This window comes from Lithobates pipiens, unplaced genomic scaffold (assembly GCF_037356315.1).
Source record: "Lithobates pipiens isolate NorthernLeopardFrog02 unplaced genomic scaffold, aLitPip1_a1.2 Scaffold_23, whole genome shotgun sequence".
NCBI lineage: Eukaryota > Metazoa > Chordata > Amphibia > Anura > Ranidae > Lithobates > Lithobates pipiens.
The window spans coordinates 292,775,303-292,802,747 of NW_027507785.1; the positions used below are offsets into that span (position 1 = coordinate 292,775,303).

The window sequence follows — 27,445 nt, forward strand, 5'->3', positions numbered from 1 at the left end:
ACAGATCACCTTAGTGATGAGGAGGGATAACAAGTCTGGTAATAGTACACGGGCTGTATACACATAGAATCTCCTCCAATCAGAACTCTTTCCTCATCAGCTGACTTGTACTCTGATTGGGTTCTGCAATCATTGCTGATTATTTCCCTTTCTGTACAATGAGAAGTAGCTCATCTGTCATTCAATCAGCACCTGGGCCCGCCCCCTGCTAGTCAATCTCCGCCCCCTGCTGGTCAATCTCCGCCCCCTGCTGACCAGTCCCCGCCCCCCGGTGTATCTCCCAGGCACTGCAGGCAGGACGGTCGGTGTGCGGGAAGGATGGGGGGGATGGGTGCTGTGTGTCTGATCCTGGTGATCGGGGCTGCTGTGTGCCTGGCTGCCTGTCCCTGCTCCGATCCGGCTCTCTGCGATCCCATCCAACACTCCCGGGACTCCGAGGTACATTGTGATCCGCAATCCTCACATTGGAACTTCCTGCTTCTCCTTCTATCACTGAGCCCAGAGCCAATCACACAGCAGCTCTCATACCTGCACTGCCACCTAGGAGATGAGAGCTGACATTTGATTGGTTATTGATCTGTGGGGTGCAGAGTTAAAAGATGAGCACTGGCACCTGATTGGTTATTGATCTGTTGGGGGGTGCAGGATTAGGACATGAGAGCTGACATCTGATCTGGAAGAGGTTCAGAAGTTGTTGATGAGTGCTGCTATCTCATTGGTTATTGATTGGGGGGGAGGAGAGTGTGCAGAGTTTGGTTATTTATCAGCAGCATGCAGAGTTAAAAGTTTAGAGCTGGCATCTGATTGGTTGATTGGGTGGGGGGGGGGGGGGGGGGGGAGTGTGCAGTTACAATAATTCTATCATCTGATTGGTTCTTGATCAGCAGGATGTAGCGTTAAAAGATGAGAGCTGGCATCTGATTGGTTATTGATGGGGGGGGGGTGCATTTAGATTAATTCTAGCATCTGATTGATTATTGATCAGCAGGATGCAGTGTTAGGAGAGCTGCCAACTGAGTTAAAAGATGAGAGCTGGCATCTGGTTGGTTATTGATCTGGGAGGGTTGCGGAAGTAGGAGATAAGCAAGAAGCAAGTGATTGGTTCTTGCTGTGTGGGATGTAGAGTTAAGAGATGAGATCTGGCAACTGATTGGTTATTGATCTGGGAGGGGTGCAGACGTATGAGAGGAGTGCTGGCATCTGATTAGTTATTGAGTTGGGGGGGTGCAGATATCAGACCTGATACAGTGAATGGAGACGGACCGGACCCCTGCTGTGAGCCGCTGTGTTCTCCAGTGTGAACCCAGCAGAAGGGTTGAGTGCTTTCAATAGTTCGTTGTTCTGGGAAATGACGCGTTAGGAGATGAGTGCTGGCTTCTGATTGGCTCTTGCTGTGTGAGATGCAGAGATAGGAGAGCTGGTATCTGATTGGTGATTGATCTGAGAGATGCAGAGTTTGTAGCTATACATTCCGTGACAATTGCTGGTCAGGAAGATGATGAGAAGGGATGTTTTCCATGAGGGCCAGTTTACTCCATAAAAGCTCAGTCCAGATGCTTTTCTGCATGCGTGATTTTTTATGTGTTCCAGTGCATTTTACCTTGACATGTGTATTTCACAGATTTTTTTTGTTGTGTTTTACCATAATACAGTACAGTTCAGTGCAGAAAAAATTCAGCATGTTCTACTTTTTTTCTTTTTTTTTTTTTTAACTGAAACACACTGGAACTGACTGCACTTGTACAGGTAGTCTACTGTCAATGCAGTTTTGATGCAGAAAAAAATAACGCACTGGACTGCATGTGGTGTGAACTGGCCCTAAGAACTCTTTCACACTCCTGGTGGAGTGCCTTCTGAAGATCGATCCACATTCAGATCACTTTTCAGCATTTTCGGCATTGGACTGGAAGTTTTTGCTAAATGTCTGTCCTGCACTATGATCGGCGGGGACTTCTCTAGGGGTGTTGCCGGTTCTTCAGAATGAGCAAAATATGATTAATAACCAGTGACCTCATTCTGTTCCTCTTTCTAGGTCTATGTCTTTCATGTACGTGGCAAAAACTGGAAGCGCTATGATTGGTCTAAGGTGACCACAGTGGCTTTATTTGCACCTTATGACCCCGAACTGATGTGCTTCGCACACTCCAAAGGAGCGAGATTCGTGCTACAGGGTGAGAACGGCATTAAAAATGGCTGGATAATACATGGGCTCATCGAATGCTGTTACAGGATACATAACCCGGGTCACTAATGCATTGTAAAGGGTATAAAACATTACTGGACAGGTGAATATATTGTCGGCATCCAGCAGGCTGAGTTAGACACTTTTTTTGTTTTAAAAATGTCGTTTTATTAACTTTGTAGAGAATAGAAAAGGTTACAGCACAGTTGCAAAAACAACTAAAAAGTCAACGAGAAAAATAAATAAATATATACAAAAGTAGAAAAATACAAAATCTCTTATGCTGGTTCACACTTTTTTTTTTTTTTTTTTTGGTCCACACTGGAATTGGATCGCATGAGTGTGAACACCCATGTGATCCATTTCCTGTACCATTTCATAGTTTACACTGCGATTCGATTTGGGGGTGTCATTAACGCAGGGCTCGACAAATCCCAGGCGCCAGTTTGCCGTTGCAACTAGAAATTGTGCCCTGGCGCTTGGGTTTTTGTCACTGACAGGTGCCTCTGTTGCTCTGTGTCTGGTGCCTCCAGACACAGAGCACTGTCTGGTAGTCGGGATGGAGCAGGAAGAGAGCAGCTCAGCAGCCTCTGACATCCTCCTCCTTCTCCACACACTGTTGGCAGAGCAGCGCCGCAATGTGTGAAACTGTGTGTAGAGGAGCTGTCAAAATTTAGGCTTAATGTCAGGGTGGGCGGGACCCAGCTTTCCAACACCAGCCAATGGGATGGGATCTGGGCGGACCGATACATCTGTGGCCCCTCCCCTTTCTTAAGCAGCCCAATCATTGGCTGGATAGCTTCCGGGTCCCGCCCACCTCTGACATCACGCTGAATTTGTCAGCTCCTCTCTCTCCATACAGTTTCACACAGTGCAGCACTGCATGGAGCATTCCGTTTCACAGTTACCTTATCGGCTGTGAAACCTGCCAGTGCCATCCAGTGCCACCTGGCAATGCCAGTTAGTGCCACCTGCCAATGCCATCTGACAGTACCAGTTAGTGCCACCTGCCAGTGCCAACCAGTGCAATGCACTGCCACTTGCAAATCAGTGCCAACCTGTGCCACTTGCCAGTGCCACGTGCCAACCATTGCCACCTGCCAGTGCAATCCAGTGCCACCTGCCAGTGCCAGTTGGTGCCACCTGCCAGTGCAATCCAGTGCCACTTGCCAATCTGTGCCACCCATTGCCACCTGCCAGTGCAATCCAGTGCCACCTGCCAATGCAACCTGCCAGTGCCAAGCAGTGGCACCTGCCAGTGCAATCCAGTGGCACCTGCCAATGCCAGTTACTGCCACCTGCCAATGCAACCTGCCAGTGCCACCTGCCAAGCAGTGGCTCCTGCCAGTGCAATCCAGTGGCACGTGCCAGTGTCACCTGCCAATGCCAGTTAGTTCCACCCATTGCCACCTGCCAGTGCAATCCAGTGCCACCTGCCAGTGCAATCCAGTGCCACCTGCCAGTGCCAAGCAGTGCTACCTGCCAGTGCAACCTGCCAGTGCCACCTGCCAGTTAGTGCCCCCTGCGAATGCCAGTTATTGCCATCTGCCAGTGCTGCCCATCAGTGCCATCTGCCAGTGCTGCCCATCAGTGCCAATGACCCAGATGATTGCTGAGATGGAGGCGGGAGAAGTGATCTCCCTTCCGTTGCTGCGGTGCACCAGGAGGAAGTGGGAGCTGGGACCCTCTAAAAAGAGGGTATCCCCCCCCCCCAGAAAAAAGTCAGGGGGTCACCTTCCATTAAAGCCAAAGTTCAATTTTTGGGTGGAACTCCGCTTTAACATTGACTTCCCCAGCGGTTCGCAGATGTCTGTGTGATCCAGAGTGCGATTCAGGTGCGGGAAGCACACAGGAATCGCTGGGTTTCCCCGCATGGCACCAGTGTGAACTGAGGCTCAGGCCGGTCATGCAGGACTATACTGCCCTAAAACAGTCCCTTCCTCCCCCAGCCCAACCCCTCCTAACCTTTCCTAGTAATTAGTTCCCAGCCATTGGCTTCTGTGTTGCAAATGTCACAAACATTGGCACAGATGAACAAGAAACTTAACATAGAAAAGTGACGGAAGAAAAAGACAGAGTAGTCCATCGAGTCTGACATTTTTTATTTTTTTTTGCAGAGTACATACAGCTATAGAGGTTAGTGAGATCCTGGCTTAAAGCACTTTTATTGCTTGTTAAATGTTTAAAGCAGAATTCAACTTTTTGTCCTAGTGTGCAAATATAGGGGACACCATGACAAAGGTGTTCTATCGGGTTGAGATCAGGACTCTGCAGACCATTCAAGTTCCTCCACCCCAAACTCGCTCATCCATATCTTTATGGACCTTGCTTTGTGCACTGGTCCAAATCATTTGATGGAGGGGGGATTATGGTGTGGGGTTGTTTTTTAGGAGTTGGGCTTGGCAGTGAAGGGAATTCTTAAGGTTTCAGCATACCAAGACATTTTGGACAAACTTTGTGTGAACAGTTTGGGGATGGCCCCTTCCTGTTCTAACATGACTGTGCACAAAGAAAAGTCCATAAAGATATAGGTGAGTGAGTTTGGGGTGGAAGAACTTGACTGACCTGCACAGATTCCTGACCTCAACCAGATAGAACACCTTTGGGATGAATGTGAGCGGAAACTGCGAGCCAGGCCTTCTCGTCCAACATCAGTGTCGGACAAGTGCGCTCCTGGAAGAATGGTCGAACATTCCCATAGACACACTCCTAAACCTTGAGGACAGCCTTCCCAGAAGAGTTGAAGCTGTTCTAGCTGATGAGGGTGGGTCAAATCAATATTGAACCCTATAAACTAAGACCGGGATGCCATTAAAGTTGATGTGCGTCTAAAGGCAGGTGTCCCCATACTTTTGTAAATATAGTGTATTTTTATTAAAAAAGCAATTGAACTTGTCCTGTTAATGCTGTAACCTTCCCAAGAGCGATCCTAAATCTTCTTTGCATTGATTCTCTCTATTTGTAGGCGATGTACCATTGAAGGAAATCGTAGACCCAAAGCAGAGATCTGCCTGGATTGCAGGGATGGTGAACCTGGCCAAGACTCAGTATATGGACGGGATCAACTTAGACATTGAACAGTCGGTACTTCCACATACACCCGAGTATTACGCTCTAACAGATCTGGTGAATGAAACCACCGAGACCTTCCACCGAGAAATCCCGGGATCTCAGGTGACCAAGATGCTTTTACTTTTCTTGCTTGTTTAGAGAGCACCAGTCACAGAGTTTAAAAGATTTTTATAGACTTGGCCCAAATTTACCCCCCATACATATCTTTCTACCTCTAGATTATTCATAGTTGTTTTACCTTGTTCCTGTACTGGGAAACCACTTTTATTACTCACTGTGACATCATAACTATGGTAAGTTTCATGTAGGGTCAGCTGCTGGGAACTCATTCCCTATTGTTGTAGACATTCCCCCAATGCTACATCTCCCAAGAGCCTTTTCTTAAACAGAATGAGTTGTCAGGCTCTAAGACCCCATACACATGGTCGGACACTTTGACCACAAAATCCGTCTGATTTTTTTTCCGATGAATTTTGGCCGAAACTTGTCTTGCATACACACGGTCGCACAAAGTTGTCGGAAAATCTGATCATTCGGAATGAGGTGATGTACAAAACGTACAACGGGACTACGTAGAGGCCAGTAGCCAATAGCTTTCGTCTCCAAATTTTTTCTGAGCATACATGGCACTCTGTGCATCGGAATTCTCTACACACAATCAGAAAAAGTCAGATCGGATTTTGTTGTCGGAAAATTTTAGATCCAGCTCTCAAACCTTTTCTGTCGGAAATTCCAACAGAAAAAGTCAGATTGTCAGGGTGCACATGCCAGCAGACAAGTTCGTCCCTCTAGAAGTACTTCAAAGCGCAGAACACTTATTCCCTTTGCTCATAGGAAACAAGCATTGACGCATAGAAGTGTGCATGCGCGAACTGGCACGCAAACAGGAGCCGTTGCGCACTCCCATGCGTGCCAACACTTGCCTGCATGCACACGTGCGCACCCATGATTGTCACTGTGTGAAACAGTCTATTTAAAACCAGCCAGTGCCTGCCTCTAGTGCTGCTTCGTCTCAGCTCCTGTGTGCTCTGTTACCCGTGAAACCTGTGGCCTGATCTGTCTGTTAACGCAGCTTGTTTTGACCATCCCTTGAACTCCACCTGCATTGACCTCGGCTTGTCCTGTGACCCTTCTACTGCCTTCTCCCTTGGCTCCTGTGCGCACTCATCTGGTCCCAGACCTGGCTTGTCTCCTGACTAGGCTGCTGCCTGCACCCTGCATCTGACTGTCTTGCCGTGTATGACCCAGCCTGCCTGACCCTGCTTTCTGTTGCTGTCACCTGCACCAGCTGCCTGCCAAGATCTTCTGGTATCTTTTCCAGCCAATCAGAACATCCGCCCTGCTGCCTGCAAGATTCCTTGGCACTCGTGCGACTCTGCTCTCTGGCGCCTTCTGTTCACATTATCAGAAGCCCCGAGTCAGAGGTGTAAGGGAGGTCTTCTTCGTCCAATCAGGCTCTACTACCAGGTACGTGATACCGATAGAGCCCACACACAATTGGATTTTCCGACAACGTAATCCAATCTGAGTCAATTTCTGTTAGAATTTCCGACTGTGTGTATGGGGCATTAGGGTCCTGTCACATGTCACCTTCCATTTCGTCTCGGCAAGAAATCCTGGACTGATCCCTTGCAGAGTTGGATCAGGTTAGATCCTGATGTCCCACATGCGATATCCGTGTCCTTTCCATTCTTTCCTCCATCTTATGCCGGAAGAACAAAGGACCAATGTAATCCCTATGGGTGGACAGATGTAATCAGGACATACATCCACGTATTGCAGCCCACATCCAATCGGATACACAAAAGCAGACCCGGATCGGAAGTTCTTGCTCTCGCTCCAACAAACCTGTTAGAAAGAACTGAATTCTGGAAAGCATATCCCTTAGCTACAATCGTGTATGGTTCATGGAAAAAATGGAGAAAAGAGCTACATGCTCCCCCTTATCCAACAATAGAATATTTCATGGCTCCCCAATAACCCATTTTTGGATAAGTGGGAGCATGCATCTACTTTTTTTTTTTTCCCCATGATGCATTGTATGCCTAAGCAGGCAAATGCCACGTCTGAGCACTATGAAGCAAGGGCAGGGGGGCTTAAAGTGGTTGTAAATCTTCACATATACCCAGTGAAGTGACTGGCCTCGGTTGATACACAGAGATGGAACAAATCCGTGACCATGGAGAGGCTGAGTGCGGCCGTCGCCACAGAGAGGCTGATTCAGATGCGTTTCCTGTGCGGTTTTACTTTGCCTGCACCTGTAAAAAAAATGCATGCGACTCTAATACATTGACATTAAATTTTCACATATCGGTAACAACACCAAAAGGGTTACTGCAATAGAAGTGATGAGCTTGTGTTAAAATTCTCTGCATTAGAGTGTGTTTGTTATTTTTTTGTTTTTTTTTTGTTTGTTTTTTGAGTATCTGGAAAGCTGTGACCTGGCAAGAAATTCAGGTTGAGCCAGAAAGAGAATGTGTTTTAAGTATATGTGAACCTTCCCCTTGTAAAACAACCCATTCAGTTAAAAAAGTAATGAAAGGCAATGCATTTGTCTTTGTCAGTTTTTTTTTTTTTTTTTTTTTTTTTTTTTTGGGGGAAAAAAAAAAATTCTGACACACACAATTTGTTTGAACTGAATGGGTTGGTATATTTTGAAAAAAAAAAAAATAGATATATCTATCTATCTATCTATCTATCTATTTTTTTTTTTTTTTTTTAAAGATTTTATTCAGATTTTTTTTTTTTCAAATAAAGACTTTTTTTTTTTTTTTTTGATGACCAAGCCATCTTTTGCGATACGGCACTGTGTTGCTTTAACTGACAATGTGGTCGTGCGACGCTGTACCCAAATAAGTAAAATAGTTTTGTCCTTTTTTTTTTTTTTTTCTATCTATATCTATCTATTTCTTTCTATGAAATGTAGGCAGATCATGGCTTGTGGGAGCGGCCCTGGTGCAAGCAGTGTGCTGATATCAAAATGCCTTGGCAAGCAGGTGTCGGTGTGAAGGAGCGGGTTTTCCTAGGCAGGCTGTATTTGCATGCAGGTTTGTGTACCTGCTGGAGAGATCACCCACCACTCCTTATACCAAGAGGAAGGTAGGAAAATTTAGGAGGAACCCCCTTAGTGGGAACCACTATAAAGTCCTGGCCAATCTTCAATCCCTTCCACTCTGCCCAAAAAATAAAAATTGGTTGGGAGCTAGGCTTTAATGCCCTGCCCAGGGGCCGCATGCCGCCCTTTATAGCAGCAATTGTCTTCATGTAATATGTCTCAAGTCCATGAATGTTTCCCCAAAGCATGTCCCCAGTCTCCAACTACTCCTGTAACAATCTCTGACCACCTCCTGCAACATGTCCACGGCCCTGATCATCTCTAGTATCGTGTGCCACGGCCCTGATCATCTCTAGTATCGTGTGCCACGGCCCTGATCATCTCTAGTATCGTGTGCCACGGCCCTGATCATCTCCTGTACCATGTCTCCAGTATCTTAACCTCTCCTGTACCATGCCTGCCATCTGACCATCGACCGAATTATATCCCTTGTATTCTGCCTGCAGTCTCTAACCATCTCTTGTATCATTACCATAATCTTTGACTATATTTTGTTGCATGTCTGCTGATAATGAATATTCACAACTTTATGCACAGCCCTTTGACAGGGGTCAAAAAAGTTGACCACCACTTCTTTAATGCATAGCATGAGTTAATTCAGATGTACTTTACAATCTATGTTACTCTAATTGCAGGTGACGTTCGATGTTGCGTGGAATCCTAATTGTGTGGCTATGCGTTGCTACAACTATTCTGCTATAGCGGAGCTGTCTGACTTTTTGTTTGTAATGTCCTACGATGAGCCGCCTCCGAGCTGGAATAAATGTATTGCTGGAGCCAACGCAGCATTTAACCAAACCATAACCGGTGAGCGTGGAAATCTTGTTATGACATGTTTTTTTTGTTTCGTTTTTTTTAAATGATTTCCTGTATATTCCACAGTTCTTCACATAGCACGTAGAAGCTTTGACTTAAAGAGGAAGTAAACCCTGATGAGTTTACTTCCTCTTTCATTCCCTGCAAAGGCAAAGCATAATGGACTACTATGCATCGCATAGTAGCCCATTATGTGTCACTTACCTGACACAGGAGCCAGCGAAGTCGCCGCTGTCCCCTGTAGTTCGCCGCATCCATCTTGTTGGTGGGGTCTCGCAGCTCCGCCGCTGTCATTCGGCGAAGCCGTGATGACGTAACTCCCGCGCATGTGCACGGGAGCCGACACGCGCAGCAGCTCCGTCGCTGAGAATGCCGCGCTCAGTGCGCCTGCGCGCCGCTGTCTACGGCGCATGCGCCGTAGACAGCTGTGCCCGTTTTCGGGCAAATATCTCCTAAACCATATAGGTTTAGGAGATATTTCTTGGACCTACAGGTAAGCCTTAATCTAGGCTTACCTGTAGGTCAAAGTGGTTTGTAAGGGTTTACAACCACTTTAAGTCCCTGCCCCAGAGGAACTTATTTTCAATATCTAACGTCAACAGAAGGAGGGGTGTGCCACACCAGGAATCCCACACACTAGTCAATGTCAGCTATATATTTTTCAAGAGATTTAAAGGGATATTAACCACTTGCTTACTGGGCACTTAAACCGCCTTCCTGCCCAGACCAATTTTCAGCTTTCAGAGCTGTCACACGTTGACAGTTGCGCAGTCATGCAACACTGTACCCAAACAAAAAATGTATTTATTTTTTTCCACACAAATAGCGCTTTCTTTTGAAGGTATTTAATCACTGCTGGATTTTTTAAATTTGTTGTTAAAAAAAAATGAAAAAAGACCAAAAACTTTGAACAAAACAATTTTATATTTTGTTATTAAATTTGGCAAACTGGTAATTTTTTCTCCTTTTATTGATGTACGCTGATGAGGCTGCACTAATGGGCACTAATAAGGCTTCACTGATGGCTGCTAATAAGGCGGCACTAGTCACTGATGAGGCGGCACTTATAGGTGGCATTGGTGGAGACTGATGGGTGGCAATGATGGGCACTGCTAGGTGGCACTGGGCACTGATTGGTACCACTGGGCATTGACAGGTGGCACTGATATGCACTGGTGGGCACAGATGAGATGGCTGTGGCTCTTCCTTTTTGGGAATGATGTCCCTTTCACAGAAGCCGGTGATCAGCCTTTTTTCTCCTCACGCTGTCAGTGTGAGGTGAAAAAAAACTGATTACCGATCTTCTGTTTACATCACGTGATCAGCTGTCATTGGCTGACAGCTGATCATGTGGTAAGGGGCCGGGATCGGCCTCTTACTCCGATATGTGATCAGCTGAGTCTCATTGACTAAGGGTAGTGCGTCATATGGTCATATGACAGCCTCCCAGCAATGTAGGTCTGCACTGTAGCCATAATTCGGTTATAGTGCGGATGCAAGCAGGTTAAAGCTTGTGGTGGGGTTTTTTTTTTTTTTTTTTTTTTTTTTTTTTTTACTAACCACTTCCCGCCTGTGGGGGCGTGGCCTGGACGGCGATGGAGTAGGTCGCACGTGAGTTGTGCTCCGCTCTCGGTTTATCCTGCATACCTATCCTGTGCATCAGCGACAGCTAAATACCCACGGGAATCGCTGGATTAATACCCCAGCCTTCGGCCTGCCATGTCTCCTTCCAGGAAGAACAGCGCGGCGATGTCTTCCCTGGACAAATACCACAGACAGGATCGTGAGGCGGCTCAAGATGGCGCCTCCTCGGCACCTTCTCCTCCACCGGCGACGAACTACACTGAGAAGGTGCTGGAGGCTATCTCGGCCTGCCAGTCTTCTCTTACTACTAAAATTGAGGAGATTCGGGTGGACATATCCCTCATCAGACAGGACATGTCCAAGCTTAAGGATCGTGTGAAGGAGACGGAGGACAGGATTAGCCAGGCGGAGGATGTGCTCCACCCGCTGCAACACTCCCATGAAGAGTTGAGGCACCAACTCCATCTTCTCTCTCAGAAGCATGACGACCTCGAGAATCGATCCCGCAGGTCGAACCTCCGTTTTATAGGCCTCCCGGAGGGAGCGGAGGGCTCTGATCCACCTGCCTTTCTCGAGAACCTCCTGGCCCAGACTTACGGTAGGGAAGCTTTCTCCACTACCTTTATCGTGGAAAGGGCACATCGTATGCCGGATAAACGCCCGCCGGAGGGTGCACCGCCCCGGACACTTATTGCCAAATTGTTGAATTTTAGAGATCGTGATGCCGTCTTGTGCCTTAGCAGGGAGAAAGGTAATATCCCCTACCGTGCGGGACACGTTATGGCCTTCCCGGACTTCTCCGCGGAGGTCCAGAAGCAACGGGCTCGCTTCGAGGTCAAGCGGAGGCTGAGGGTCAATCACTTGAAGTATGCTATGATGTATCCGGCGAAGCTGCGTGTCTTGGGAGAGGACCGTGCTCATTTTTTTGATGACCCGGCGCAGGTAGTGGAGTGGCTGGACCGGCGAGAGGCTGACGGGAATCGTCGGCCCTAGTGTGTGGACTGGTATGTACTCTATGCGGTACTAGGCCGGATTATTGTATCGGCTGGGACTATTATCTGCTGGCTGATTGTCTACTGCCCGGGACATGTGTTCTTTTCTGCCATGACCGTTACTCACTGCAGTGGCTGGGTCTGTTATTAACTGTTGGTCCCTAGAACCCTGCCTGACTTCTCCTGAAGCTATTTACCGGGGGGCTGGTACCGTCCACTTTGTCCCTGTGTGCCGGGTGTCCCGGTATTGCCCATGTCTGCCCCCACTTTGCCTGTGGACCCAGGCTAGACCCATCCTGGCATATATGGTTTTGTCCCTACTAATTTTCCACCCCTTTGATGGCGGACTCCAGCCCTCTTGCACGTGGATCTCCCTTTACTGTGGTGAACTTTACTGGGACGGGTGCTTCTGCCTTCTTTTCAATTTTTTTTATTTATTTTTTTTCCCTTTTTTTTTTTTTCTTGTATTTTTCCATTTTTACTACTGCTGTTTAAATTGCTGTTTGCTGATGCTTTAATTGTCTGTTTTTCTGGAACCGGGGGCGGGGTCCGAGACTCGGGTTTTCGCGGCTGCTCCTGGGGTCTGATACAGCGAGTGATCGCCCTGTGTACAGTGCCATGCCATGTTTGCCCTCCTGGAGAGATAGTTGATCCAGGCGGCGGAGGGAGGCTGCCCTGGGCTCTGTTGATTCAGGGGGTGCGGACATCTGCATGGCTAGTTGGGGGTGCATGCTCCGGCATAGTTGAGGGTGCTGAGAGCTGGGTGGGGGGCGGGAGGTTTGGGGGGGAATCTCTGTTTGTGTTTTGTTATAGGATTTTGGTTTCTGAGTTTTTGGTACAACTAATACTTTCACTACATGCACTGATAAGATCGCACTTATTATGGGGGGGGCATGGGGTAGGACCGTCTTTGGTGCTTAGACTGTACCTTGTAGCTGTATGGCTCCAGTAAAATTTTTGACAAGGAACGTCCGGGGACTCCGGGATAAGCTTAAGCGCACGGCAGTTTTTGCTTGTCTCAAGACGTACAGGGCCGACGTAATAGCACTGCTGGAGACGCATGTTACAGGCCAGCTTCAGTTGGCCCTTAGAAGACCCTGTGTCGGATGGGCGTATCACGCGACCCATACCCCATACCCCATACCCCATACCCCATACCCCATACTCCCGGGGTGTATCTCTGCTAATCGCCAAAACATTGCAATTTCACCTGATTGATCTGCATACTGATCCTCAGGGGAGATTTATTTTTTTGCACTGTACTGTACATGGTAGACGCTACCTTATCCTGGCCCTGTATATACCGCCTCCGTACTCGGCTGGCCTGGTGTCTGAGGGACTGTCTTTCATGGCCCAATACCCCGGCACCCCTGCCATTTGGCTTGGGGACTTAAACCTTGCCCTTGACCCGAGTATGGACAGGCTGCATGGTGGTTGCGGCCCTGCTGGGCTCTAGATTGAGTCGCACCCTTGGGAGCCACTTCCCGCCTGTAGCAAAATGACGGCCGGGCAGTGGCTCAGTTATCCTGACTGGGCGTCATATGACGTCCAGCAGGATAAGCCGCGATTGCGTGGCGATCGGTGGTTCGGTGTGTCAGTCTGACACACCACAACACCGTTCTTGGTAAAGAGCCTTTGACTGAGGCTCTTTACCATGTAATCAACTGTGTCCAATCACAGCTGATCATGATGTAAACAGGAAGAGCAGCTTATCGACTTTTCCTCACTCACGTCTGACAGACGCGAGTAGAGGAGAGCCGATCGGCGGCTCTCCTGACAGGGGAGGTCTGTGCTAAATTGTTTCAGCGCTGCCCCCTGTGGATGCCCGCCCAGGGCCACCAGGGATGCCCACAAAGGATGCCCACCAGGTATGCCACCCTAAATGACCAGGGATATGCCAATCAGTGCCCAGGCAGATGCCCATCAGCAATGCATGCCAGTGCCATCAATGATGCCTATTAGTGAGTGCAGCCTTTCAGTGCCGCCTAGCAGTGCACATTGTCAATACCTCCTCATTGGTGACATCTCATGGGTGATGCCTCATCAGTGCCCATCAATGAGTGAGAGAACTTATTTATTTATTTTTCTTCAACATTTTTGATCTTTTTTCTTTTTATTTGTTTAGCAAAAACTAAAAACCACAGAGGTGATCAAATGCCACCAAAAGAAAGCTCTATTTGTGGGGGAAAAAATTGTAAAAATGTTGTTTGTGTACAGTGTAGCATGACCGCGCAATTGTCATTTAAAAAGTGACAGCGCTGAAATCTGAAAATTGGCCTGAGCAGGAAGGAGAGAAAGTGCCCAGTATTGAAGTGGTTAAATAAACATGTCATACTTATCTGTTCTGTGCAGTGGTTTTGCCCAGAGCAGCCCAATCCTCTTCTTTTCGGGTCCCCCGCCTGTGCTACCATCTCCTCCCCCTCAAATGGTGCCCCTAGAGAAAGCAGCCAGCTGCTGCTCTATGTACCCATAAGATTCCCCCCCTCTCTCCTCATTGGCTCACTGGCTGTGATTGACAGCAGTGGGAGCCAATGGACACCTGCTGCTGTCTCAGCCAATGAGGAGAGGGAGTCCTGGGACAGCCGAATTTCTTGTGCACATCGCTGGATCGACAGGGGGCTCAGGTGAGTATTAGGGGGGCCTGTGGCGGGAACAGCGCACTGAAGGTTTTTTTTACCTTTTATGCATAGAATGTATAAAGGTAAAAAAAAAATAATTCAGCCTTTGCAACCACTTTAAGTTGTATGACCAGCTTAAGAGAGTTAATCCTAGCAGATGTGTTACTTTGTATGGCTAACGATTCCAACTTTGTGATGCTGCTCCCAGGTCGGTCTGCTGACAGTCCTGCACACAATGCTCCACACGAGGGCCAACTCAGTTTGTCAGACTGACGTATGTGTATGTAAAAGAAGTAACATTTTTATTGTGACATAAAAGCAAAACAACACTGCAACAAGGCACTATAGAATCTATTAACTAAAACTGGAGCACGCAAAATCTGGTGCAGCTCTGCGTAGAAACCAATCCACTAACATGTTTTTTGTCCAAGCTGATTGGCTACTATGCATATCTGCATCAGATTCTGCATGCTCCAGTTTTAGTAAATCTCCCCCTGTGGGGCATGAGAAAAGTCTACATGTTTCGCTCTACATCAGCGATTTACCGCTTTTTCTGCTACATCGCTGTGTGTGTGTGTGTGTGTGTGTGTGTGTGTGTGATTCTGCACTTCAGGGTTTTGGATGCGAGCACACGCCGCCAGCAGCTCGTTCCCGTCGTGATTTTGCACAGCTGGAGCCGATCAGCGGGTCTTGTGGACTCAATGTCTGCCACGACCCACAGATCATGGCAGACAGCAGCGGCTCTTTCAAGGCGCTATTTTTAGCGATGTAGCGCCTGCAAAGCGCCCCAGTGTGAAAGGGGTCTAAGGGGAAAATAATACTGGGAGTATGCTATAGGCCTCCTAACCTGAGGTGGGAGGGGGAGACGGCTCTCCTTTCACAATTTGGATTAGCAGCAAGAATGGGAAGTGTCATTATAATGGGGGATTTTGATTATCCAGACGTAAACTGAGTGGAGGGAACCACACATTCATCTAAGGCTAATGCCGTGTACACACGACCGGACTTTGCAGCAGAAAAGGTCAGACTGAATCATTCCGTCGGATATTACGATCATGTGTGGACTTCGTCTGAATGTTTTTAAGAAAAGACAGATGGACAAAGAAATAGAACATGTTAGAAATTTAGTCCATCGGACAGATTTTAATCGTGAAAAACGTTCGTCTGTATGCTGGTCCAACGGACCAAATACAACGCAAGTGCAGCTATTGGCTACTGGCTATTGCACTTCCTTTTCTAGTCCCATCGTACGTCATCGCGTTCATAAAAGAATGGGCTTTGGTCCGTTCCTGTGTGGGTAAGTCTGTTCATTCGGAAGTCCGGCGGAACTCCATCGGGAAGACCGTCAGACTTTTTCTGACGGAAAGTCCAGGCGTGTGTACGTGGCATAAGAAGTCCCTAAATGACTTGCAGGATAATTTCATGGGTCAGATGGTAGGCGCACCAACTAGAAATAAAGTGTTACTAGACCTACTGATTACCAACCATACAGACCTGATTACGGATGTGGAAATACGGGGGCAATTTAGGAAACGGAGATCACAGGTCAATTGGCTTCAGTATAAATCACACAAATAGGAAACATAAGGGAAATACAAAGACCTTGAATTTCAAAAGAGCCAACTTCCCTAAACTATGAACCTTCCTAAAAGGTATAAACTGGGATAAAATCTTAGGAACAAAGAACAGAGAGGAGAGGGGTTTGCTTTAAGAGCCTATTAAATAAGGGCATTAGCCAGTGCATCCCATTGGGTAATAAATTTAAAAGAGCGACCAAAAGTCCTGGATGGCTTAAAGCAGATATAAAAATGCATATAAAAGCAAAAGAGAAGGCCTTCAAAAAATACAAGGTTGAGGGATCATCATCAGCATTCAAACTTTATAAAGGATGCAACAAGAAATGTAAGGGTGCAATTAGGGTGGCTAAGATAGAACATGAAAGAGACATAGCGGAGGAGAGAAAATAAAATCCCAAGAAATTCTTTAAGTATGTAAACAGTAAAAAAGGGAGGACAGACCATATTGGCCCCATAAAGAATGAGGAAGGACGTCTGGTTACAAAGGATGGGGAGATGGCGAAGGTATTGAATTAATTTATTCTCCTCAGTCTTCACAAAGGGAATGGGGGGGGGGGGGGGCTTGTCTTCAGTAACCAAAACTGCAGTGTTTATCCTCGTGACATATCACAGGAAGCACCCTCATGGCTAACGGAGGATAGAATTAGAATTAGACTTGGGAAACGTAACATTAATAAATCACCAGGACCGGATGGCTTGCACTCAAGGGTACTTGGGGAACTCAGTCAAGTAACTGGCAGACCATTGTTCTTAATTTTTACTGACAGTCTACTGACTGGAATGGTACCAGCGGAGTGGAGAAAAGCTAATGTAGCACCAATATTTAAAAAGGGCCCAGAATACATCCCTGGGAATTACAGACCAGTTAGCCTAACGTCAATAGTATGCAAGTTCTTGGAGGGGATGATAAGGGGCTATATACAAGATTTTAGTAAGAAAATGGTCTCACCAAACCAATCTATTAACCTTCTATGAGGAGGGGAGTTGCCATCTAGATAAAGGAAAGCCCGTAGATGTGGTGTATCTGGATTTTGCAAAAGCATTTGACACAGTTCCCCATAAACGTTTACTGTACAAAATAAGGTCCGTTGGCATGGACCATAGGGTGAGTACATGGATTGGAAACTTGCTACACGGGTGAGTTCAGAGGGTGGTGATAAATGGGGAATACTCTGAATGGTCAGGGGTAGGTAGTGGGGTCCCACAGGGTTCTGTACTGGGACCAATCCTATTGAATTTGTTAAACGACCTGGAGAATGGGGTAAACGGTTCAAACTCTGTCTTTGCGGACGATGCTAAGCTAAGCAGGGCAATAATTTCTCTGCAGGACCTGGAAACCTTGCAAGAAAATCTGAACAAATGAATGGGGTGGGCAACTACATGGCAAATGAGGTTTAATGCACAAAAATGTAAAATAATGCATTTGGGTGGCAAAAATATGAATGCAATCTATACACTGGGGGGGGGGGGACCTCTGGGGGAATCTAGGATGGAAAAAGACCTGGGGGTCCTAGTAGATGATAGACTCAGCAATGGCATGCAATGCCAAGCTGCTGCTAACAAAGCAAACAGAATATTGACATGCATTAAAAAAAGGGATTAACTCCAGAGATAAGGCGATAATTATCCTGCTCTACAAGACTCTGGTCCGGCCGCACCTGGAGTATGCTGTCCAGTTCTGGGCACCAGTCCTCAAGAAGGATATACTGGAAATGGAGCGAGTACAAAGTAGGGCAACAAAGATAATAAAGGGACTGGAGGATATTAGTTATGAGGAAAGGTTACGAGCACCGAACTTATTCTCTCTGGAGAAGAGACGCTTGAGAGGGGATATGATTTCAATTTATAAATTCCGTACTGGTGACCCCACAATAGGGATAAAACTTTTTGCGCGGAAGGGAGTTTAACAAGACACGGGCACTCCTTGAAATTAGAAGAAATGAGGTTTAACCATAACCACTTGCAGCCCGCCATATAGCAGAATGACGGTGGGAAAGTGGTTGCCATATCTTGACCGGATGTCATATGACGTGATCAGGATAACAAGCCGCCGCACGCCCCTGGGGGTGCACATCGTGGTGATCGTAGTTGCGTCGTGTCAGTCTGACAGACACTCTTTGGACACGGCTGATCACGATGTAAACGGGAAGAGACGTTTATCAGCTTTTCTTCACTCGCGTCTGACAGACACGAGTAGAGGAGAGCCAATTGAATGCTCCTCTGACGGAGGGGGGGGGGGGGGTACCAGCTATGGCATCTCTGGTGGCCATGGGTGTCAATGTGTGCCCACACATGCCAATCAGTGCCCACCAGCAATACCTGCCAGTGCCTCAAAAACAGTGATGCCCATCAGTGCCCACCTATCTGTGCCACCCATAAGTACCCATCAGTGCAGCCTCATCAGTGCCCACCAGTGAAGGAGAAAATGTACTTCTTTACAAAATTTACCAAGAAAATGTACTTATTTACAACATTTTTATAACAGAAATGAAGAGAAAATTGTTTAAAAAAAATGTCGGCATTTTTTTAATTTGGTTTCGCAAAAAATAAAAACCCCAGTGGTGATGAAATACCACCAAAAGAAAGCTCTATTTGTGTGGGAACAAAATAGGTAGAGGGTTCTTTACTGTAAGAGTGGCAAGAATGTGGAATTCCCTTCCACAGGAGGTGGTCTCAGCGGGGGGCATCGATAGTTTAAAAAAATTAGATAAGTACGTGAACGATCACAACTTACAGGGATATACAGTGTAATACTGACATATAATCACACACAGGTTGGACTTGAAGGTTTGTTTTTTAAACCTTGCCTACTATGTAACAACTGCTTTTAAAAGTGAAGTGCTGATGTAACATGAAACGCGTAGACTTTTCTCATGCCCCACATTGTTTTGCTGCGGTGTTCTGTTGCTTTTATGACACAATAAAAATGTATTTTTTCAGAGTGCAGCTGTCTTTAGATGGGCAATTGACAAGAATATTGGAACTCCAGACTTATTTAGTCCTACATAAATACCAGCTTTTTATAACGTCGGCATCTGCAAAATGCCCCTCGCGGGGCACTAACATGGTGATCCTAGACGTTTTGGGTGCCTGAAGGCTTCTGTTTTGGAAATCAGTCTCTTGTTGGATAGTCTTTTGGAAGGACAAGATTTGCAATATAGATGTAATGACACATTTGTTAAAAATTACTTATTTTTCAGGTTACCAGCAATTTATTAAGATGGGAATTGATCCTAAGAAGCTTGTAATGGGTGTCCCATGGTATGGTTATGATTATGTCTGTCTCAATTTAACCAAGGTAGGTTTTTATTGTATGTCTGTGTGCGAATGTGATCGGCTTTGTAATTTTAATGTATTCATAGGGAAAGCTGTAGTTGAACAATATATTTGTTTCCTTTGCTTTCTTTTTAGGTGCTTTACTTAGTACAGTTAAAGTCAACTTACAGTGCCTTGCAAAAGTATTCACCCCCTTGGCTTTTTAATCTATTTTGTTACATTACAGCCTTTAGTTCAGTGTTTTTTTAATCTGAATTATATGTGATGGATGAGAACACAATAGTCTAAGTTGGTGAAGTAAAATTAGAAAAATATATACATAGAATTATTTTTCAGAAATAAAAAAACTGATAATTGGCATATGTGTATGTATTCACCCCCTTTGTTATGAAGCCCATAAAAAGCTCTGGTGCAACCAATTACCCTCAGAAGTCACATAATTAGTGAAATGATGCCCACCTGTGTGCAATCTAAGTGTCACATGATCTGTCATTACATATACACACCTTTTTAAAAGGCCCCAGAGGCTGCAACACCTAAGCAAGAAGCACCACTAACCAAACTATGCCATGAAGACCAAGGAACTCTCCAAACAAGTATAGGACAATGTTGTTAAGTACAAGTCAGGGTTAGGTTATAAAAAAATATTCAAATCTTTGCTGATCCCTAGGCACACCATCAAATCTATCATAACCAAATGGAAAGAACATGGCACAACAGCAAACCTGCCAAGAGACGGCTGCACACCAAAACTCATGGACCGGGCAAGGAGGGCATTACAGAGAGGCAGCACAGAGACCCACGGAGTTCCATAGCAGAGACTGAAGTATCTGTACATAGGACGACGATAAGCCGTACGTTCCATAGAGTTGTGCTTTATGGCAGAGTGGCCAGAAGAAGGCCATTACTTTCAGCAAAAAACAAAATGGCACGTTTTGAGTTTGCGAAAAAGGCATGTGGGAGACTCTAAAAATGTATGGAGGAAGGTGCTCTGGTCTGATGAGACTAAAATTGGACTTTTTGGCCATCAAAGAAAATGCTATGTCTGGCGCAAACCCATGTCATTACCCAAAGAACACCATCCCCACAGTGAAACATGGTGGTGTCAGCATCATGCTGTGGGGATTTTCCAGCAGTTGGGACTGGGAAACTGGTCAGAGTTGAGGGAAAGATGGATGGTGCTAAATACAGGGATATTCTTGAGCAAAACCTGTAGCACGCGGTGTGTGATTTGAGGCTAGGACAAAAGTGCGCCTTCCAGCAGGACAATGACCCCAAACACACTGCTAAAGTGTGTCAAAGGCAAAGCCCAGACCTCAATCCAATACAAAATCTGTGGCCAGAGTTAAAGATTGCTGTTCACAAGTGCAAGATGTGGCAAGCTCATAGAGACTTATCCAAAGTGACTTGGAGCTGTGATGGCCACAAAATGTGGCTCTACAAACTATTGACTTTAGGGGGGTGAATAGTTATGCACTGTCAGGCTGGCACTTACCGAACCGATGAGTCCGCTTGGGCAGAGGGTGGTCTCCCGTACGTGTCCGACTTACAACCCCTGATAGAGCAGACAGGTGGCTGAAAGTGCGGAGTGGTAAGAGAGCCTGTGATATGGCTCCAGGAGCAGGAACTTGCAGGAAGCTTCTGGCAGCAGGTGTGTAGATAGGACACAGGCAACTGGGTACAGAACAGGAGCAGAGCAGGCAAGTCCGGGTGCAGGCAGGGTACGGCAACAGGCGGGCAGCAGAGGCACAAAAGGAGCAGGCAGAAGAGAGGTCAAACAGGCCGAGGTCAGATGCAGGCAGAGGTCAGCGGTGTCAAGGGAAAGCCGGGTCGTCAGGAGGTAAGCAAACAGGAACACAGGATACGAACAACGGGACAGGAACCGAGAAGCTGTTGATCAGGCAGCACCGGGGAGATGTCAGTGGCAGACCTAAATAGGCCGTTTGACGCCAAGCACCGCGCATGGGCGCGCGCCCCCGAACGCCGGCAGACACACCAGCGGTACCCGAAGTGCCCACCACAGCGCGCTGACGCGCACCAGCGCCAGCAGGGGCACGCGAGGGCACACACCGACGCGCACCAGCGCCCACAGGAGCGCGCAACACCGCACGCACAGGAGCACGCACCCCAGCACGCACCGCAGGACATCGGCGCGCACCAACACGGGCAGCACCGCGACCATCCAGGTAACGACCCTGACATGCACATTGACTTTTTCTGTTATTTTGTCCTATTTGTTGTTTGCTTCACAATAAAAAAGAGCATCTTCAAAGTTGTGGGCATGTTCTGTAAATTAAATGATGCAAATCCTCAAACAATCCATGTTAATTCCAGGTTGTGAGGCAACAAAACACGAAAAATGCTGGGGGGGGGGGGGGGGGGAATACTTTTGCAAGGCACTGTAGATTCAGGGTGTGCACCCCAAAGCTCAAACACACATGTGCACATGTACCCACAAAGATACTGGGATAAAATCCTTCATTAACTGCAATACCAGATATTTAGTGTACATTATTACATGTGAATTATGCAACTTGCAGATTAAGAGATCGGTTATATGATCATTTATTTATACGATATACAAAAGAACCGTGCGACAAATAATAAAGATGTGGCAAGTTTGTGTATACAAGGGGTAGAAAAAGTTACAGTACCAAAAAGAGGCGTGAATAAATTCAGAATCTTATGTAAAAAAAAAAAAAAAAGTATTCTGGATCTTCAACCTTAATACTAGAAAACCCTTTGGTCTTAACCATGAGTGGAATGTAACACACTTCTATGAATAATGAAGCTTTGTGTGAAATAAGTGGAGGAGTTTTGATTGGGTGAAACCATTTCCTTTAGACTTTTTTTCCCTCCCCCATATCCCCTCCATGTTAAACTAGATTGCAGCACAATCCATGTATAATTAGATGTGGACATGGATTGTTTTTTGTATTTTGCTGTGTTTTTTTTTTTGGTTTCATTCTATTCCATTCCATAGACCATTACCCATTCCACAGCACTATACTATACAAAAATAATGTTAGCAATAAATGTAAATGAAAATTTAAAAGTGCAATTTATGGTAGGGGTGGATTGGTAAGGGTTAATAATGAGATGATATGACGTAGAATATGGTGGAGTGGAATGAACTAAAAGCAAAATGGAATATAATCTGATACTAGGTCAAATGATTTTTTTACCCTGTTATGTATTCGCCTGTATCTACATACAGGGAGTGGTTGAACAGTAAACCATCCTGTATGAGTGGCACTATGTTGAGACTATAAAGGCTAGATACAGTCACCAGCATATGAAGATTTAATAATACACATCAATCGATGATGGAGTGGATGGGGCAGAGAGGACAATATATCCTTTTCTGGGGGAGGAGGGTCCTCCTATTTTTCCTGTTCCACAATGCCTATAATAACCTGTTTTGGGTTCCCTCAATCTTTAACCACTTAAGGACCCGGCCTATGTTTCAAACTTGTTGTTTAGAAGTTAAAATCTTTTTTTTTTTTTTTTTGCTAGAAAATTACTTCGAACCCCCAAGCATTATATATACATATTTTTTTCAAACGCCTTAGAGAATAAAATGGCGGTCATTGCAATACTTTGTCGCACCGTATTTGCGCAGCGAGCTTGCAAGCGAAAAAATTTTGGGAAAAAAAATGACCACAGTAAAGTTAGTCCAATTTTTTTATATTAAAGAAAGATAATGTTACGCCGAGTAAATTGATACCCAACATGTTATGCTTCAAAAATTGCACCCGCTCGTGGATTGGCAGCAAACGTTGACCCTTAAAAACGCCATAGGTGACCTTTAAATTTTTTTACAGGTTACCAGTTTTGAGTTGCAGAGGAGGTCTTTTGCTAGAATTATTGCTCTCACTCTAACGGTCGCTGGGATAATTCACATGTGTGGTTTGAACACCATTTTCATATGCATGTGTGACTTGCGTGTATGTTTGCTTCTGCGCGCAAGCTCGGAGGGACAGGGTGCTTTTTTTTTTATTTTTTTATTTTTTGAGTCACTGTTATTCCTATTACAAGGAATGTAAACATCCCTTGTAATAGAAAAAAAGCATGACAGGACCTCTTTTAATGTGAGATCTGGGGTCAAAAAGCCCTCAAATGTCACATTTACACATAAATGCAATTAAAAAAAAATCAAAAAAACCTTTTGGGCAGAAGTGGTGTTTGACGTTGCTTCCATTATCTATTGTTATGGAGCCGAGTGGTGGCCATCTTTCCCGACCGGAGCATGGGGTGCACCTCTATCACCGCCGATAAAAGTGATCTCGCGGCGAGTCTGCCACTTGGACCACTTTTATCTGAAAGTGGACTGCCCGCCGTTGAAGAAAATACCGGGGTTATGGCAGTCATGTCAAATTACTGACTTACAACGACGGCAGTTTGTGGGAAGTAATTCAAATTGAGCATATACTCGAGCAGCTACTCGCTCAGGGAAAAATAACTTTTACGTGAATCGCTTCAGTGCATGGTATTTACTTGTCTGTTTATGGTTTTCATGGATATTTTATTGCATCTGACGGGACCCCCGCAGTCGGTGAGTACACAGGTGTGCAGGGTCTTTATATACTCAAGCCCGAGGATAGCTCAGGGCTCCCAGTTTGGAGACGGCTCCCATGTTGAAGACGGAAGGTCTCCCCTAGGGGTCTGAGGTGCCCCAGCCAGGAAATGGGAGGTCTTATTCTAGTAGTCAGGGGGGGCTTTTATCGCAGTGTCAGGAGAACCCCTATTATTATTATCATTATTATCATCCAGAGGTCCGTGCAGCAGAGCGCTGTGTCTAAAGGCTAAGCAAGTGAAGTGAGGGACTAGTAAGGAGAGCAGCAGTGCCCCCGATGAGGTGGCTCTGCATTTTCAGTTGACTATTCATGTTGATGTGGAAGAACCCCTGTGTGGGCATCTGATGTTTATGTGAACTTTCTGTTTTGTTTAACCACTTCAGTAGTGGACACCTTCACCCCCTTCCTGCGAAGGCCACTTTTCAGCTTTCAGCGCTGTCACTATGAATGACGATTGCGCGGTCATGCAACACTGTACCCAAATGAAAATGTTATAATATTTTTTTCACACAAATGGAGTTTTCTTTTGGTTGCATTTTAATCCCTGCTGTTTAAAAAAAAAAATATGAAAATAACCCAAAAAGTTTTTAGTTTCGGTCAGAAAATTTTGTAAATAAGTAATTTTTCTCCTTCACTGATGTGCGCTGATTAGGAGGCGCTAATATGCAGTTCTGATGGGTGGCACTGATGGGCGGCAGTGATAGGCGGCACTGAAAGGCAGCTCTGACTGACTTCACTTCTGGGCACTGTTGGGGCTGCACTGATGATCAGTGCCCTGATTTTCTGTACATATCTCCCCTGTGAGGAAATGTCACTGATTGCCTCTCCTCTCCTTACATTGAGGTGAGGAGAGCTGATAACTGTCGTTTCCTGTGATTGAACACAGCTGATCACATAGGTAAAGAGTCCTGTCATCGGCTCTTTACCGAGATTGGGGTCATGCCGTGTCCCAGGGACACAGCCTGCCTGAGAGACTGGGGCAACGTCACATATCCCAGAACAAGAGAGCATTCTGCCCGCCGTCATTTGTCTTTACGGCGGGAGGGAGAGGCGCAACTTATTGGAAACTGCACCAACCACATGAGTATAATATAATCGCCCCAATACACACCATGCAGTGCAGGGGGAATTCACTGTATGGGTTGTGAGATTGAGGAATTAAACTCAAGTAGCGGGTGCATTTACAATGAGCTGCGCCAGTCCAAACTGCAGTTTTAGGGTGTGGCAACCCACTTTTATTGACTAAAGGAAAGTTCACTTGTACATCAGTTGCCCCACAGAGGTTTATTCCACATAACATGAATTAACAAAAATACCAAGGCTTGCTTGTTGGCAGCATGGTTGCTCCTCTTGCCTTTTGACTGTGTCATTCAGCTCTCTCTCAGAACACTTGGCTCTCTAGCCTTCAGTCCCAGTGCCCTGCTGCGTGGCCCACCTCAGGCCTAAGGATTGGGGTTCTCCTGACACCCCTGATAGGAGCTGACTTAAATCCTGGAGACCTGCTGACTTGTGGCTGGGTCCTCTGACCCCTCGTTGAGACCTCTGTCCCGTTGCTTCTGGCTGGGCCCTCTGACCCCTTGATGAGACCTTCCATCTCCCACACTGGGAGCGGTCTCCAAACTGGAAGTTGTCTCCAAAAATTAGAGCTTTGAGCAATTCTCAGACCTGACTATATAATGACCCTGCACACTTGTGTAGTGAGCCAAGTTGCAGGCCTTTAGCAAAACCTGGACTCAGGATTGAATGTTCTGATTCAGAACTACAGGATCTGGACAGATGCTAGTTCTGAACCTTGCATTAACCCTTAATGAGTCTCCTGAGTCACCTTTTCTTATAAACCTATAGGGACAGAGCCTCCCTGTCACAGGGTACATTTAAAGTACCTTGGAGTTGCTGTTACTAAAGCTGGGAACTTTGGGACTTTTTTTTTTTTTTTTTTTTTTAAGCAGAGAATTGCACTTTTTAATCTATCCTCACAAAATCAATTATTGCCCTCTGAACTACAGTACTCAGTCTTGCATGTTCATTCCCAAAGCCAACTGTCAATCTGAAACTGTTGAAAGTTGTAGAGAACTTGTAAAGTAATGGTGCATGTGATCTCTCATCAACTGCTATACAAATAAATTTGTCAACTTCCTAATGGACTAACATTTTGCATTTCTCTAAGGGTAACCAATGTGAATTGGGAAAATGTCCGTTCCAATGGGCTTCATACAGCGATGCAGTAAGCAACCAAGTAGGCTACAAGACAATTATGAATCAGGTGAACAGTTCTCTGACAGGACGGTTATGGGACGATGTGCAGAAGGCTGCTTTATTTAATTACAAGGTTTGTATGTTTGTTTGTATCGCTGTATTTTGCTTTTAGTACTTTCCATGACGATCACTAAGACACATTGTATAAAATGTTTACCAGGACACAGAGGGGAAAATCCATCAGGTGTGGTACGATGACCCGGAGAGTATAACACTGAAGGCAACCTACGTCAAGAAGCTCGGTCTCCGAGGGATCGGGATGTGGCATGGAGACCTCCTGGATTATTCTGATGATCCGGTAGCCCAGGAACAAACCAAGGCGATGTGGAAAGTGTTAACACCATAAGTGCTTCTGATAAACCGTCACCTGTAGCCCAGGAACACAAATGATTTGCCGCTAGGTTTTCTATCATAGATGATATATTAAACTGTATGGAATGTTCTATAAATTGAGGGTTTACATATACTTTAAGCACAACCTGATTATCTTGATCAACTAATGTGGAAAACGAAATGGTGGAAAACAATGTTTATTTAAAGCCCAACTCTGGAAAACGTAGAAATTCAACCCTTAGGCCCCATTAGCAAATTGTGTGACAAGAATGCGGGTTTCCACTCGCGATTTCAAAAATGTGATTCGCACACGTTTCTGCGTAGGGCAGCTATGTGCGCAACTGCTTTGCCATAGAAGCTCAGGGACCAAATATTGGCCATGAGCCAGGTGCGTTTTTACACTCGCGTTTTTCTGTTCAACAATCATGGCAAAATCGCAATGCCTTTGGAAATGGCATTCAGGGTGAATGACACGCATTGCACGTTTTGCCACGATTTGGAATTGTGGGCAGAATTGCACCGATTTCCCACTACCCATGATTCCTAATCTCCCAAGTGTGAATGGAGCATTACAGTGGGGTTGCACCAGCATTGCAAGCGTTAACTGTCCATTTAGGACTGGGGGGGCAAAGAAAATAAGATTTACTTAATCGATTCTCCAATACTCCACACTACTAGACCGATCCCCCTGCTGTGTCTTCTCCCCCATGTTCCACTGGTCTAAGGTCCTGACCTCATCAAGACCAATGCAGCATCCTAAGCCCTACATTGGATGTTATGATGGCAAGGGACAGTCCACTGCCCGAGTGTGGGGGAGAGCCATCTGCTGGGGGAGTGGAGGATTGGGTAAGTTTAAAGTGCTTTTACTTTCTATAATAAATGAGGTGTTAACCCTTTCTGCGCAGGCTCAGCCTCACTGCCAGGGAGAACTTTCAGATTTCCCAAAGTTGGGCTAAGAAAAAAAAAGGGGGGGGGGTGGCTAATGAGTAAATAACTGTTTACATCACTGAATATAATTTTTTTAATAAAATAATATTTTATAAGGTT

General features: G+C 45.9%; 1 protein-coding gene across 1 annotated transcript; it reads left to right on the top strand.

Annotated features, from left to right (window-relative positions):
* Positions 1–241: 241 nt before the first annotated feature.
* On the top strand, positions 242–27,445 carry LOC143926537 (di-N-acetylchitobiase-like). The gene is made up of 7 exons (XM_077450344.1): positions 242–438; positions 2,033–2,171; positions 5,148–5,356; positions 9,005–9,176; positions 19,157–19,254; positions 25,977–26,138; positions 26,226–27,445. Exons 1-7 carry the CDS (start codon positions 319–321, stop codon positions 26,409–26,411), a joined length of 1,086 nt encoding a protein of 361 aa, XP_077306470.1. The 5' UTR covers positions 242–318; the 3' UTR covers positions 26,412–27,445.